The sequence below is a fragment of the Gymnoscopelus braueri genome (assembly GCF_963280865.1).
Source record: "Gymnoscopelus braueri genome assembly, chromosome: 1".
Lineage (NCBI taxonomy): Eukaryota > Metazoa > Chordata > Actinopteri > Myctophiformes > Myctophidae > Gymnoscopelus > Gymnoscopelus braueri.
In genome coordinates, this window is record NC_137603.1 from 34086845 (window position 1) to 34102921 (window position 16077).

Sequence of the window (16077 nt, forward strand, 5' to 3'; positions counted from 1 at the left end):
GCCACTTACAACACATCAGAATGACACTATCTGGTGTGAGCTTGTAGATCAACTAAGGTTTTGAAAACGGTTGAAAATGTACGTCTATGACGTCTATGACAAAAGGGACGCCAGGTTTAAAGTGGTTACAGATACCGATCCAAAAAAGACGAATAATGGCCGATATATCAGCCAAAGCCATATATCTGTCGGTCTGTAATAGGCTCCTCCATTTTCTTTCTTCCTCCCCTACTCCTCCCCCCCTACCCTCCCCTATCATATTCGGTCAAAAGGGGGAATATGAGGAGAGGCAATTCAGTGCAATAAACTGTTTCTCAGCCATTTCCTGAAGCGAAGTAAAAAGCAAAGTCTGAGATTTCACCTCCTGTCTCATCTCACTGGAGAGGAACATTGATATGTGAGACAGAAATAAACCAATTACACTCATCTTCAAACTTCAACTTCAAGTTTGTCACATCACACGTCTAACAGGTATGAAAGAGCGGGTGGAATGATTTTCCGTGCAAGCTCCCACAAATTGCAGTTACAAAATATAGATAATCAAATAACAAAACCACAATATCAAACTACTATAGAGTTTTCTCAATAAAATAAAAATAAGAGAGAATACTTGTAAGGAAGAGACATCACTTAGCAGTGGATATTATGTGTGAAATCTTTGTAGTCCAGCGGCTAAGCGAATAATCACGCACTTTACAATACAAGCATGAAATTTGTTAGAGCAAGCCCTGAGAAAGATTTTTGGCTATAGGGCCATCACAGATTTGTCTTGTGGTAACCATGGCAGCCAACTGCTCTTATTTTATCAGTAAGTCAGGTTCGAGAATAGTGGTGCAACCTTTTTGGCTGGCGAACTTGGCGAGACTTGGCCACCCATGGCTCGCGACCCCCCTCCTTCATGACTCACCATTCTAACAAAATACACATACTGAACAAACGCACGTGCGTATGCACTCGCTGCACAAACACGTGTGTGTTCCCTGCAGTTCCGCCTCTTAAGTTGAAACACTCAGACTTTATGCTTTTGTGTGTCACAACCTCAGACACATTGGGGCTAATGAATTTATTTCCCCCCACTTTGTAAACAGCTGTGCCTCAACTTGCCCACTGTGAGTTTCTCACTTGCAGCTTAAGTTGACAATACTTGTGGGGTGTTAGGTGTGTGATATTTTTTATGAATCTTAGTATCTTAGTAACAGCGAGATGCATCCACCACACTGTTCCATGCACCGTCCACAGGCTGTTGAGAGCCACCGTTTCATGTATTGCGACTGTTACTCTTACATAGATTAACTTTGCACTGTTGTCATATGAAATGTTCTTAAACTTTCATGGAGCAAGTTTATGTGGCAAAGGGAAGAGTAAATCTCCCCTGTGCTGCAGGGAGCGCAGAGCCAGTGTCTGTCTCATTGTGACCATGCAGTGCCACATAGACACTTCCTCGCTCTCTCAATGTGTACCTACTTAATAAATATTTTGTATCGTGGCTTTCACTGAAATATTAACAAATCTGTATTAAAAAAAATATATAATCTTTGAGCACAATCAAAAAAGCGACCCCTCTAAAATTATTTGGCGACCCCCAGGTTGAGAACCACTGTTCTAATCTAGACCACCTAGGATCTTGAGTCCAGTGGCTAATCCTAAAATTTCAATTGTGGGGAATATAGTGGTACTATTTACAACATGCTAGCAGCTAACTACATACAGCATCCATGTAACAAAATAACAGTAAAAACATAAAATATTCGTTAATTTAAATGACGTGGTGGCCAGGGTGGCCAAATTACTGACCACCGCAATGGCCACCCTCACCAGTCACAGTCTCGTGAGTAGCCTAATAGTGAGATCCAAAAAATAATTTCACTAATATTACATGTTTTACTGTTATAGTTACCTGGATGCCAGATACTGTATATGTAGTTAGGTAGCTGCTAGCATGTAAATAGTACCACTGTATTCCCCACCCTCGAAAATGTAGGATAAGGCACTGAAATAAAGATCCTTTTTTCCCCAAGTCATTTTCATGGTTACCACGGGACATATCTGTGATGGCCCTAAAGCCAAAAATGGTTCTAAAGGGCATGCTCTTACAGTGTGGCAAATGTTATGCTTGCATCGTAAAGTGCACGATTCCTTCAACATATTGCGCTTAGCTGCCGGACTATTACGACAGCGATGTCTCTAAACAGACTCAAGTCCCACCACCCATACAACAAGGCGGCAAAAAATATGCTCAGTTCTATCCCTGAGGACCTGTGTAGAAAGGCATGGATGGCGTTATCCTGGAAGCGGGAGTGGGAGTCAGCTGTGCCCACATGTTGTCACCGCTACATCTGGGACCCAGGAGACGGCATCAAAGGAGAAGACCTGCCACGCCGGCAATGCACCCTGCTGAACCGACTGCTTACGGGGGTTTGGCTGCTTCAAAACATCTATGAAGAAGTGGAGCCTGGAAGACAGCGCAGCATGCGAGTGCGGGGAGCTTGAGCAGACTGCCGACCACATAATCACCACCTGTCCCCCTGTATAGACCACCATCGGAGGCCAGCCTTTTTGATGTGGGACCTGCGACGAGGGTGTGGCTGCATGACATTGAGCTGGATATCTAGCTCAATGTCAGCTCAGTGGCTCACCCCTGAGCCACTGGGGGCGGCAGTGGCTCAGGGGTATAGTGGCCGGTAGAGCGGCCGGATGGGAACTGCGAGGTTCCCAGAGTTGAAGTGTCCTTGAGCAAGACGCTGAACCCCTAATTGCTCCCGATGAGCAGGTTGGTGCCTTGCATGGTTTCCTCCGCCATCGGTGTATGAATGTGTGTGTGAACGGGTGAATGTAATGCACAATCTATCTATGCAAAGCGCTTTGGATAAAAGCACTATATAAATGCACCATTTACCATTTATAGAAGAAGAAGAAGAAGAAGGTACAGTACAAGAGCCAAGGTGATGACGGCAACAGTGGAGTTTGACATCCTGGCAGGGGTGTTGCAGACACCTTCGCTTGCATGGAGCGCTCTGAATCGCATGGCCCAGAGTGTGGAAGTCCAACCCCCAACCATATTAAGCTCAGCTTCTTCTGCAGTTCTGTAGAGTCAGTTCTCTATATACAGCTGTAAATGCTGGACCCTGAAGCATGCTCTACAGAAGCCCCTCCCTGGCCACTGTGCTACACCAGAATGCTATGTGCAGTAATAAATATCAACCAGGATGAACATGTTACAAACAAGCATGTGCATGGGGGGGCTACCAAGGGTGAGTGAGAAGATGGCAGTCGTGAGAATGGGGCTGGTCGGTCATTGCCATTGACACCGGGAGCTCCCAGCAGGGGAGGAAAGTACTGGCGAGCTAGCCAGATGTATATATAGCCAGATGGAGACGCCGCTGGAGGGCTCATCCACGGATGAACTAGAGAGAGGGAGGCGCTATCTCTCTATCCATGGGTTCCAAAGTTTGACCCTGGCCATCACAAGTAGAAGATGGCTCAAGGTAGGAATCTTTTTCTTTTTTTTTCTGCTGCTGCTGCTTGTGTCGTATGATTTGTGTACTAATGCGATTCAAGTTGTTGTGCTATAGCTGTCATTTTGGGACCCAATGGCCCGACATGTTCAGACAGTGACTGCTCTGGAATTGAATGCTGATGTGAATCTACTAGTTTGTATGTTCTGTTGTGTCTGCCGTTGAAGGTAGTGAGTTGTAACAGGGAACAGCATATCTGTATGGCTTTCGGTCACAATAATATACAGTACATGACATCATCAATTCCAAAAGAGTGTGATGGCCACCATGTGATTGTGATGGCCACACCAGCAGACACACAAAGTTGGTAAAACATGGTAGACACTTGTCTTTTTCCGTTTATTAATTTAGTTTATATTTATTTTCAGCAAGCTACATTCTGCAAACATAAAGGACCACACACAACCGGTTAAATAACACACTGTTTATTGCAAGTTTGGTGATGAAGTTACAGACTGGAGTGAACATCCATTAAGTTATATTTTGAGTTATCAGTTTGGAGGAGTGCTGAAGTTTAGATGGCTGGCATTGGAAAGGACCAGCTGCTTCACAGGTGCTTATGAGGAGCTGATTAGTAATTGGACTGCACCATGTTCCCTGTGCATATGGGGAGGGGCAGGGGTTTATTATGAGTTTGAATGTATTACTACAATTGTGAAGAAATGTATTTTGGTATTTCAGTTGTATGCAATGTTTTATTAATATGCGTTAGTGCTGTTGTGGATTATGTTGTAGCTATGTGTAGTCTGTTTAAATGTTATTCTTTGTCTTACCCTTTATGTTCAGAGTGGTTTTATCACCCACTATATACTGTAGGTTTTACCACGGTTCTCCGTTTACTACTCACTATGGGATATCAGCGCCCTCAGGCGATGAGACAGAGCAACACACACGCTCCCGGCGCCAATACTGATTGGCTAAGGGTATGTCACGAGTCCGGAAGGACCCGGGAGTATAAAGCTCCCCCGTGACGTAGGCTCTTCCTCTTTTCTCCACTCTGCAAGCGAATGCGCAGAAATTCACACACAAGGAAGCAAGAAAATTTCAACCTAACCCAACGCGGGAATACGGAGTATTTCCCCACGGGAAAACCTTGCTAAAAGTTCTCTCCCGGAACTTATTTTATTATTTATTTATCTATCCTCTCAGTTTCTTCCTTTGTCTGGCATTTGAAAACGCCGGTTTGCGTTTTTCATTCATTCAGCGACTAGGCTACTAGTAGCAGCTAGGCTAAGGTGCTACTAGCCAAAGTTTAGACCGCTGTGTTCCAGACCAGGATGGAACCACCGAGGACCTGCGGACGACCGAGCTGCGACCTCCTCGTCGCCGCAGACGACCCCCACCGTGTCTGCATTTACTGCTGTGGGGTCGACCATGCCCTCACCGCCAAGGAACGCCAGGGCGAGAGGGACGAGTGCCCAGCGTGCGCGTCCTTCACCAGCCAGCAGCTCGACGCCCGGCTTGCCAGGGTAGAGACCCTGGTCGGCTGGGTCAGGAGCGATCCAGGCATGGCGTCCGTCACCACCAGCACAGGGACCCCAGGAGTGCCGCCCGAGAAGACACTCATGGGACCCCCACCGGTGCCGACGCCGAAGGTAAAGCGGCCAGCGGCGGAGACGCCGCCTTCCGTCGCTGCCGCTGTACACATGTCGCCGCCGCAGCTAACCAGCAGCTCCTCCACCTCCCCCCACCGACGCTACGACTGGGCTGCCTCGTTGGCCGATAGCGAGGAGGAGCTGGCCTTCGAGGAGCTGGAGGACGAGTTGGACCTCGCGTCATACCAGGAGGTCCAGGAGGTGTCCATGGCGAGCGCCGAGGGGGATGGCGGAAACCCCGAAACCATCGAAGTGGTCGTCGAAGAGGTCACCGAACCAGTAACGGCGGTATTCAAACGGGCTATCGCCAGGTGCGGGTTGGTGCAGCCCGTAGAGAGCCGCAACGCCACCGCTCTCGCAGCAGGCTTCCAGGGCTTGGAGGCTCCACCAACACGGGTGGTGGAGTCCAAGAAGCTCCCTGAAGCGATGGGGTTCCAGACGGCCTTGGTGAGCTCCTGGGGGGATCACCAAGACCCACAAAAGCTAGCTTTCCCCATCGACCTGATCTCCGCCAGGGAACTGGGGCTGATCGAAGTCCCTCCGATGGACCCTGTGTTGGCGGAAGGACTGGAGGACATGCAACCAGGTACGGTGGTGCTTGGGGGCGCCACACCGTCCTTTTATAACGAGGAAATGAGAAAATCCTCCGCGGCGTTGAAAAAGACCTACGCCGCGGCTGGACAGGTCGCAAAGACCCTCAACGCCGTTACCATCCTCCAGGGCTCCTCTGCCGTGCGACTAGCGGAGCTGAAGACGAAATGGGGCGATGACGCTAAGGAGCTGCATCGCCTTAACCAGCTCACCATTTCCTGCACCCAGCACGCCATCAACTGGACCGGCCGGGTGTTGGACGACTGCGCGACCATAGAGAGGGTGCGGTGGCTCGACCTCGCCACCTTCACAAGAGACGCGCAGAAAATTGACGCGAAGAAAAAGCTGCTGGCCCTTCCACTCAAAGCAGGTAATCTCTTCTGCGGAGCAGAGAAGTACCTAAAGGACTCCACGGAGTCGGCGAGGGCCCGGAAAGAGGCAGCGGCGGGTCTTTTGGCCCCGAAGCCTCCCCACCCAGGCAGACCCCGCCAGGAGAGGTCTGCCATACGGGGGAGACTCTCCTCATCTCGCCAACCCAGCACCAGCGGCAGCTCCCGCAACTCCTCGGCCCGTCCATCCAGAGTGGAAGGGCCCATGTCGCTGGGAGCCGGCGACGTCCGTCGCAAAGACCCCCGTTCCCCCCCTCCTTCTTCCCCCCGACCCACACGACGCGGCGGGAGAGGACGTGGTCGCGGGCAGCATGTTTGACATTTGCCCCCCGGTGTTACCGGTTGTTCGGCTGCCCCCCCCACATCCACACGGACGGAGTGGGGGGGGATTAGCCCCCCTGGTCACCTCGGGAAAGAGACGTTGCCTTTTCATGGCCCCGACGGACTTGAGAAACAAAAGACAAAAAGTGACAATGTTACAGAGCCAGGCCTCTGCCGTATTGTATTGTCAGAATGTTGTTTGCCAGGGTGTTTGTGTGCAAAATGTGGTTCCAATAAATGTTCTGAAATTTACAAAACCTCTCATCATTTCACCCGTCTCAGAGCGGCGATGCGGAGGGACCCCCCTTGGGGGGGCCCCTCCATATCAATGCCCTCCACCCATAAGCCCACAGCGCTTGGTCAGTCCCTTTGGAGACTGTCCAAGCGCTGCTGGGATGAATATTGTGCATGCTATGAACAAGACAAAGGTAATAAACCCATTGCTAATTCCAAACGCCAATGTACAAGGGTCACGCCAAAATTTCCATTTCTACCATCCATCCAGCAGAGGGCGCCAGAGGCCCACTGTGGGAAGGAAGGTTTGCAAAATGGCGGCGCGGGTCGAGGGTCACCCCAATATTTACAGTCTGCCGTGCACCGAGTCACGCCAACCTCTGGAGGGCGACAGAGTGCCTCTTTCAGTAGAGGTGGCTCCGTCGCTTCCTTTAGTCAGGCCAAGGGCCCTAGACAAGATGGCGGCGGACCTTGTAGACAACGAGAGAATAGTGCGGAACACTTCCGCACTAGGTCACGTGATCTCTACACGCAGAACGTCAGGATCGACGCGACCTCCTTTGTCTCTAGCGAGCTCCACAGCTGTAGCTCCGCTGAACAGAGTTTTAGCGTCTCCGGTTCCCATGGTAACGGTTTCACGACCAGTGAAACTAGCGACGGCAGCATCCAGCGACAATCCTCTCGCTCAATGCTTGGATCAATGGAAACTTTGCAAGCCGTGCCCTTGGGTGCTGCGCACCGTTCGCAAGGGTTACAGACTGCAGTTTGCCAGGAAGCCGCCCATGACAGACAAGGTATTGTACACCCGAGCGTCGGGCCAAGCGGCCAAGACCTTGAGAGAGGAAGTAGCCTCCCTTCTGGACAAGGGCGCGATAACGAAATTATCTCCGGATCAGAACCGTCTGGGGTTCTATTCGGAATATTTTCTGGTGAAAAAGAAAGGGGGGGGCGTAAGACCCATTTTGAATCTGAAGGGACTCAACAGGTTCCTGCGGGTTTTTCATTTTCAAATGCTAACGACCGTGAAGTTATTACGCACGGTGCGTCAGGGCGACTGGTGGACGAGCATCGATTTGAAAGATGCTTACTTCCACATTCCAATTTACCCCCCGCACAGAAAGTTCCTGCGCTTCGGCTTCGAAGGGGAAGTGTACGAGTACATGGTTCTCCCTTTTGGTATGTCGTTGAGCCCACGGGTGTTTGTGAAGTGTACCAACGCGGCCATTGCTCCACTACGGAGACAGGGAATCCGTCTGTCGACCTACATCGACGACTGGTTGATAGCCGCAGGCTCGGAGGAGGAGGTGGCGCGGCACACGGCCATGGCCATCTCCCATCTGACGTCACTGGGTTTCACAATCAACGTCAAGAAGAGCGTTTTGGTTCCGTCCCAGCGGGCCACCTTCTTGGGGATCTCGCTGGACTCGAACACGCTCAGGGCACGTCTATCCAAGGAGAGGATAGACAGCGTTTTAGCTTGTGTGAGATCTTTCCGCCCGGGGCGGGAAGTTACTTACAAACAATGCATGCAAGCAGTAGGTCTCATGGCCTCAGCCATTCACTTAATCCGTTTAGGCAGGCTCTACATGAGACCCGCTCAGAGGTGGCTGAGGGCCCTTCGGATCCCACCCACCTCAGGCCGTCGGCTTGTGATGGTGTCTCCATGGTGTGTGGAGGCACTCAGACCATGGTCACAAGCAGCCTTTCTGTCCCAGGGGGTCAGTATAGGAGCTGTGATTTCGTGGAAGGTCATCACCACGGACGCCAGTTTGACCGGGTGGGGAGCCGTCCACGAGGGCAGATGGACCAGGGGAGTGTGGGATCCGATACAACGGTCGGCTCACATCAACTACCTGGAACTGCTGGCGGTTTTCCTCGCTCTGAAACATTTCGAGGCACGGATCTTGGGTTGTCATGTCACGGTCAGAACGGACAATACGACAACCATGTGTTTTATCAACAAGCAGGGAGGCTTGACCTCCCTGGTGTTGGATGGTCTAGCACGCGAGATGACGCTTTGGTGCGAGTCACGGCTCGCGTCCATACGGGCGTCTCATGTACCGGGCCTCCTGAACCACGGAGCGGACCTGCTGTCCAGGGGCGGTCTCCGGTACGGGGAATGGTCACTCCACCCGAGAGTGGCGAAGGATATCTGGCACAGATTCGGTCGCCCCCAGGTCGATTTGTTTGCCTCCGAAGAGAACGCGAAGTGTTCTCGGTTCTTCTCAGTGAAGAGGGGGGACCATTCCATGGGCATGGACGCCTTGGCACACAGTTGGCCGAGCGAACTGCTTTATGCCTTCCCGCCAATGGAGTTGATCCTCCCCACCTTGGAGAGGGTCAGGCTCCAGGGGTTGTCGGTGTTGCTGGTGGCTCCGGCGTGGGGCACGTGGAGGTCGGAGATAGCTCCGCTCCTTTACGATGCGCCTCTGGCCCTCCCTCCCATAGCAGACCTGGTGAGGCAGGGAGGGAACGAGCTGTTCCACGAGCGCCCTCGGGACCTAGACCTTTGGGTTTGGCCCGTGAGAGGGCGAATTTGACTTCATGTGGCCTCCCCCCTGACGTGGTGGCTACCATCCAGGGCGCGAGGGCCATGTCCACAAGGGAAGCTTATGAGGTCAGATGGAATATGTTCGCATCTTGGTGTCTGGAGCAGTCACCAGTGGTGGTGGCTGTCCAGGCCCCGGTGGGCAGCATTCTTACCTTTCTACAGGGAAGGCTAAGTCAAGGTTTATCCTTCTCGACAGTGAAAGTGTATTTGGCTGCCATTTCGGCTTGCCACCTAGGTTTCGACGATGGCAAGACGGTGGGTCAGCATAACTTCGTGCGCCGGTTTATGAACGGCGCCAGAAGAGCTAGACCAGTCAACAGGCCACTGTTCCCAGTCTGGGATTTGACGGTGGTGCTGGATGCACTGTGCCGTCACCCGTTCGAGCCTTTTGAGTCTATGGATCTAAAGGTCATTAGTCTCAAAACGGTCCTTTTGGTGGCCCTGTCTACGGCTAAACGGGTCAGTGACTTGCATGCGCTCTCGGTGAGCCCGGAGTGCATGAGTTTTCTGAACAACGACAGGAGGGTTTTGCTTAAACCAAACCTGGCGTTCGTTACAAAGACCGGGGTGGTGGCCCCGGATCCGGTTGAATTGGTAGCTTTTCATCCACCTCCCTTCGCTTCGGCGGAGGACAGGCGGTTACATTGCCTCTGCCCGGTGAGAGCCTTGAAGCTCTATTGCCAGAGGACGGCGGCCAATCGCTCATCGACACAACTCTTTGTCTCTTTTGGCGTGGGGGTTCAGAGGAAGGCGGTCACCAAAGCGACGCTTTCTAGATGGATCCGAGATGCCATTAAGCTGGCTTATGTGAGCAGTGGTGTCCCAGTCCCGGGGGGTCTGAGGGCCCACTCTACTAGAGGCATGGCTACGTCCTGGGCTCTCTACAAGGGAGCTTCGATCCAGGAGATTTGTGCGGCTGCAAATTGGTCGTCACCATCGACTTTTGCGGCCTTTTACAGTCTGGACGTGGCGGCGTCATCAGTGGCGCACGCTGTCCTGGGTGTGGCTGCTGCCTCCAGGTCAGTGGAGGATAGGGAGTAGGCTTGGGGCTTTCTCCTTATCTTCAACTTCCTCTTTAGGTTTCCTTGGGACCAGCAGGGCTGTGTCTTGGGGAATAAGGGCCCTGCTCCTCATTATTATGAGGCGGACTGTGTCTGCCTGTTAGAGAATAAGGCAGACTCTAGAGTCTGTCAGGGCCTACTCTTATTATCTATCCCGCACCCCAGGGCGCCCAGGGGTCATGAGGTCGTGGACCTATGGCCTGGGGTTCTTAGGTCACGTCCGGGGGGACGTGACCTAGGGGCTGAGGGGCGTGCAGGGTTGTCAGGGTTGTGTGGCTCATTACCTCAAGGGGGGTTTATGAATCCCATAGTGAGTAGTAAACGGAGAACCGTGGTAAAACTAGAGGTTACGAATGTAACCCCGGTTTTAGTAGGTTCGGAGTTTACTACTCACCAGACACCCCTTTCTGTGCGCATTTGGCATGCAGAGAGGAGAATGTTAAGAGGAAGAGCCTACGTCACGGGGGAGCTTTATACTCCCGGGTCCTTCCGGACTCGTGACATACCCTTAGCCAATCAGTATTGGCGCCGGGAGCGTGTGTGTTGCTCTGTCTCATCGCCTGAGGGCGCTGATATCCCATAGTGAGTAGTAAACTCCGAACCTACTAAAACCGGGGTTACATTCGTAACCTCTAGTTCCCCTCATGTGTCACTTTGGTTAGTTGAGTTTTGATGTGAGTTCAGTACTGTTTGTCCTCTTTGGTTTTGGGCCTAGAATTAATGTCTTGTCGTAATTTTATGGGAAAAATAAAACACAAAAAAAGTCACAAGTCTCCTGGTGACTAAATCTATATCTAAATTAGCTGCCAAAATTAACACTGGATCCATGGAATCAACGTAGCATACTACCATATCTATTTATCGGTATCAAAATAAAAAATGTTTTAAAGAAAACGTACAATTTTTTTTTATTATTTTATATTATTAAAAAATCAAATTAAAATCTTAGTGTTTTGTCAATTAATTGGGGGTCCACTTGCAGTATCCTCACGGCCTACCAGTGGGCCCTCGGCCCACAGGTTGAGAACCGCTGGCCTAGACTGTCATGACAACAGGGCTCAGTGCCTCTTCTCCAGCCTGACACCCAGCCTGCATGGCGGTGGAACCTCGCCAAAGTTCAAACCCATTTCATTCCAATGCTTGGATGGGTTCTCAGTTTGTCACCGTGTCACTCCCACTGATGAAGACACAGCGACAGTGTGACATTATATGAGCCGCTTGATTCTTCCCCAAATTACCCACATATATGACCTTTGACCTTGAGGGGGACAGCATGCCCTGACACTGGCCGTGACGCTGAGGTGGCACTGTCCCTAATCATCTTAATTGATGGTGATGTTTTTTTTGTTTTTTTTTACTTAATAAAAGTAGCAATTCCATAAGGAAGACTCTGTTTACTTAAAGGTAGGGTAAGTGATATTTTTTGGTATTTTTTTTGGTTAAAAAGGTTAAAGTACTATATTCTGATAGTAATCATTGTAATCGTTTGTTTGGTCACAGCGGTCTCTCCAGCTCTTTAGTAAACAGAATAAAGTACATTTTCAGGTAGGTGACAAAATGTATTTTCAGTTTTATTAACACATCGACCGCCAGAGGTTAATCTCATAATGTACTCACCAGTGCCAAGGTGTTTTTGTTGTCTTTTTGTTTTTTTCATGTCGCCATAGATCTTGTTAAAATCCTTAAGATTGAGCCGTACACGGTCTGTTTACATCCGCGACATCCCACTGTATCTCCCAGTGAAAACCACGTGTCAAACGGGGTATCCATGTTGTAGTTAGAGCGGATTACGTTAAACAGTGAAATGCGAGGAGAAAAAACTACAGGAAGAGAATCGAGTTTCAGTTTCGTCTGTAGAACGAGGGCGGACGTGATCGTCAAAACCGGATCCCAAATAATTCCGTTTCCGGTCATCAAACCGGAAACGGAAGTGGATAAAAAAAATTCCGAAAGTGCACCCGGAAATTTTTAGCGCGAAAAGACAGTGGACCGTAGGGCTACGGTCTCGGCGCTTAACAGTTGGATTTAACGGACCGTAGGACTACGTTCTTGGCGGTTAATGTGTTAAGAGCTGGAGAGACATGGGAGACTCCTTTTACTGAACAAACACTCTATAGCAATGAGTACTATCAGAATATATCACCCATTAACACACACATTCATACACCAATGGCAGAGGAAGCCGTGCAAGGCATAATTTGCGTCTGAGATGTACTGTAGCGCAGCAGAAGTATAAAGTATTGGGAAAAAAAGGACATACTGTAGGCCTACTCATCTAAAGTACAAGTAGCCTCAAACGTATACTGTAATTGAGTAAATGTACTGTACTTAATTACTTTCCACCACTGACCTTTGACCTTGAGGGGACAATGTGCCCTGTGACACTGGCCATGACACAGTGACAGTAGCACACTGTCCCCTAACCTTAATTGATGACGCTGTGCCTCTCATCTACTAAAAGCTGCCTATATATATCTGCTAGCTGCTGCTGCATATGCGCACTAATAGCAATTGCTTTCTGCCGCCTGTCCTTGGGAAGCTGTCAGGAAGACTGTGAGAGGGTAAGAGAGATCATCTTAATGTCTCTATGGCTGCACTATATTACTCTGCTCATAATAAAGCCCTGGAATGGATATACAGTATGGTACCGACACGTGGATATGTGCACATATACAGTATTATATGCGCACGCGCACACACACACACACACGCACGCACGCACGCACGCACGCACGCACGCACGCACGCACGCACGCACGCACGCACGCACGCACGCACACACACACACACACACACACACACACACACACACACACACACACACACACACACACACACACACACACACACACACACACACACACACACACACACACACACACACACACAAACACACACACACACACACACACACACACAAACACTGTCATAAATGCAATGGCGTTAACCCACTTTCTCTGGCATCCCTGTTTCGAGCATGTTATTATGGGCCCCCAAAAAAGTTCTAAGAAAAAAAAAAAAAAAAAGCAGATCCACAATCTCACAACACAATGCACAATCATCATTCTATGACAAATTATATATCCCCCCCCCCCTGAGGTGTGTACTTGGTCCCCTCCTCTTTTTTCCCTCTACACCAAATCGCTTTGCTGAAAAATAGCCAATCTACAAGCTAGGTGTGTTATCTCTGCAGAATTGTTTGTCTATTATGACAGGCCCAGAATAGGAACGCTATAGGGTTCAAGTGGTTAAGTGGCTTTAACATATGCATGCACATGCATATTCTGTGTGGACACTGTACACACGTGCATAATTAATGCATTAAATTGCAGATATTGGCATGAGTAATCATAAGGACGTATCAGGTTTTCATCTCGCAATAATGGCATGCTATTTTCATCCAAAGCATGCTTCTCACACCTTTCAATGGACATGGACATAACAGACACACTGATCTAATATGGCTCATTATTTTCCACAGCAAACAAACACATGCAATTGCTGAGTGAAGAGGCTTGCATGTTCAGATGACTGATAAGAATCCTTTTGGTACATTCAGACACGCACAAACAAACGCGTATTTGAATCCTTGTAGCCAAGATAGGCTTTTGTCATTGCATGACCACAGATAACAACAACAAAAAAAATGTTTTTATTTGCACAGCCAATAGGGCATAGCGGTGGTGGCCATTTTGTGGTGATTTCCGAAAAATACAACATATTATTATATATAAAACATATTTGAGCATTTAATTATATGATATACTATATTTAATAAATATCCTTTGTTTCGCCGTTTTCAAATTTCTTTTTTACACAAAATCAAATGTTTTATGGTGATTCACAAGGAGCCTGGATGGCTTTGTTCCAGGCTTAAAATAATTAATGTAAATATTTTTCGGAAATCTCTATGGGGAAAATTAATGGGCTTTCGAATTGTGGCACCACAAAATGGCCACGCTATTCCCTATAGACCATAGAGTTATAATATATCTAGAGGGCGGACTGCCCCGCCCCCAGCTATTCATTTAAATTAAAGTTGCTCACTGGCGTTGAAGCACCCGGAAGAACGCTCTACTTCCGCATTTGGGCACCGAATTTGGGTGCCCAAATGCGGAAGTCTTGAGCACCGAGCAGGCGCACTAGGGTTTCAAACCGTAGAAGCATGCGCAGTGGCAGTTTAAATGCGGAAGTATTGCGGAAGTATTGCATTCTCATATTTGACCAACAGGTGACGGACGATTCACTGTTTTACCATGGCTTTGGGGGCTTGCTATAGACAGACAGACAGACAGACAGACAGACAGACAGACAGACAGACAGACAGACAGACAGACAGACAGACAGACAGACAGACAGACAGACAGACAGACAGACAGACAGACCATTATTGATCCTGAGGTAAATTTGTCATAATAGCAGCACTACAGTATAAGCATGAAACAAAGATAGGAGGTAACTGGGTAGAGAACAAGCGCAGAATAAGTAGTAACTCTTGTAAAAATAGGGTAACAGTAAATATAGAAGACGACCCATGGCCTTCTGTGCCTGCATGGGCTGGTCATCCGTAGATAGAGAACTAGAGGCACGTATAGTATGCATCCTATCACCAGCATGAAATAGGCTTAAAGACTCATTAGACTGACCTGGCTGCCTGCACTTGGACTGCCCACGTTAGCATGAACCATTTATAGGGATAATATATCAATATTATAGACATAGATACATTGTACAATCAATTACAATCTGTTGTTGTGTCATTTATTTCAAAATGCGATCGGAGGATAAACCCCTTGAGATGCATCATCTCGTCTTCTAGGGGGTCCTCAGGCACAATGCACAAACAATGACAAGAAACAATCACACAGCAATCAACAATAACATCGACAAAACATACACCTGAGGGGGCTCTCACACCATCCCAGACCATTCTACATTCTGTTACACATCACCTTCTTAAACTAATGGCCTATGTAATTTTTTTAGTTTTTTTTATTTTTGCCCAAGTCAGCTCCTCATGGCACTGGCCACCTCTGGTAAAATCTCCCAATTGAATTATAATGGCCTATCTCCCTAGTGTGACTTGGGCCAAAATAGGCATTTTTTTGGGCCTAAGTCACATGGCTTTGTGTCAGGTTTAATCCTATTTAAACCAATTTAAAGCTCTTATGTTACATAACTGACAGACAGTGTTATTTTTATGTTAATAGTCATAATTTGTTATAAACATTTTGGGTGAAATGATTAAGAAATATCATATAGTTTTCAGATTAAAAATAAATAAATACTTAGGCCATTAGTTTAGGATGGTGACGACAAAAAAAAACTAAAAATAAATAAATGGAAAAAATGAAATAAAAATGAGCTATCAAAATCTAAATCAATTATATAAAACAAGAATCAAAAGTAAGAACAGTTAGATTTGAGCAAATCAAGCAAAGACATTTTGAAAACAGGAAATTAAGTAATTGATCTAAGTGAAGTAGGTAAATTGTTCCAGTCAGAAGGTGCTTTAAACTTAAATGAACGTCTCCCAATTTCTTTCTGCATACCGGCAGGTACATCAAAAAAAAGGTTGTTGAGTATGTCTAAATGGATATCTTGACGTGTACGGACGCAAACGCTCTTTCAAATGAAAAGGATAATCAAAGTAAATACATTTTAAAAACAAAAAGCAACCAATGAAAATGTCTCCTAGCATGAGCAGATAACCAATTGAGCGTATTCATTCCACTTGGATATGTACTGTAGGTCCAGCCTTCTTTTTTGGATGCTGAGTGATGTGAGTGCACAACAACAGTGATCTGCCAGCCCCCCCGG

The 16077-nt window shown here is 48.3% G+C and overlaps 1 protein-coding gene across 1 annotated transcript in view; it reads left to right on the forward strand.

The window, feature by feature from the left end:
- Nucleotides 1–5161: 5161 nt before the first annotated feature.
- Nucleotides 5162–16077, forward strand: part of cdh8 (cadherin 8) — a gene marked incomplete at both ends in the record, with an annotated part of 216287 nt that continues 205371 nt past the window's right edge. The window contains 2 exons of the mRNA XM_080432908.1: nucleotides 5162–5277; nucleotides 6016–6121. Coding sequence (XP_080289034.1) covers nucleotides 5162–5277; nucleotides 6016–6121 — 222 coding nt within the window. The remainder of the gene's footprint in view (nucleotides 5278–6015; nucleotides 6122–16077) is intronic.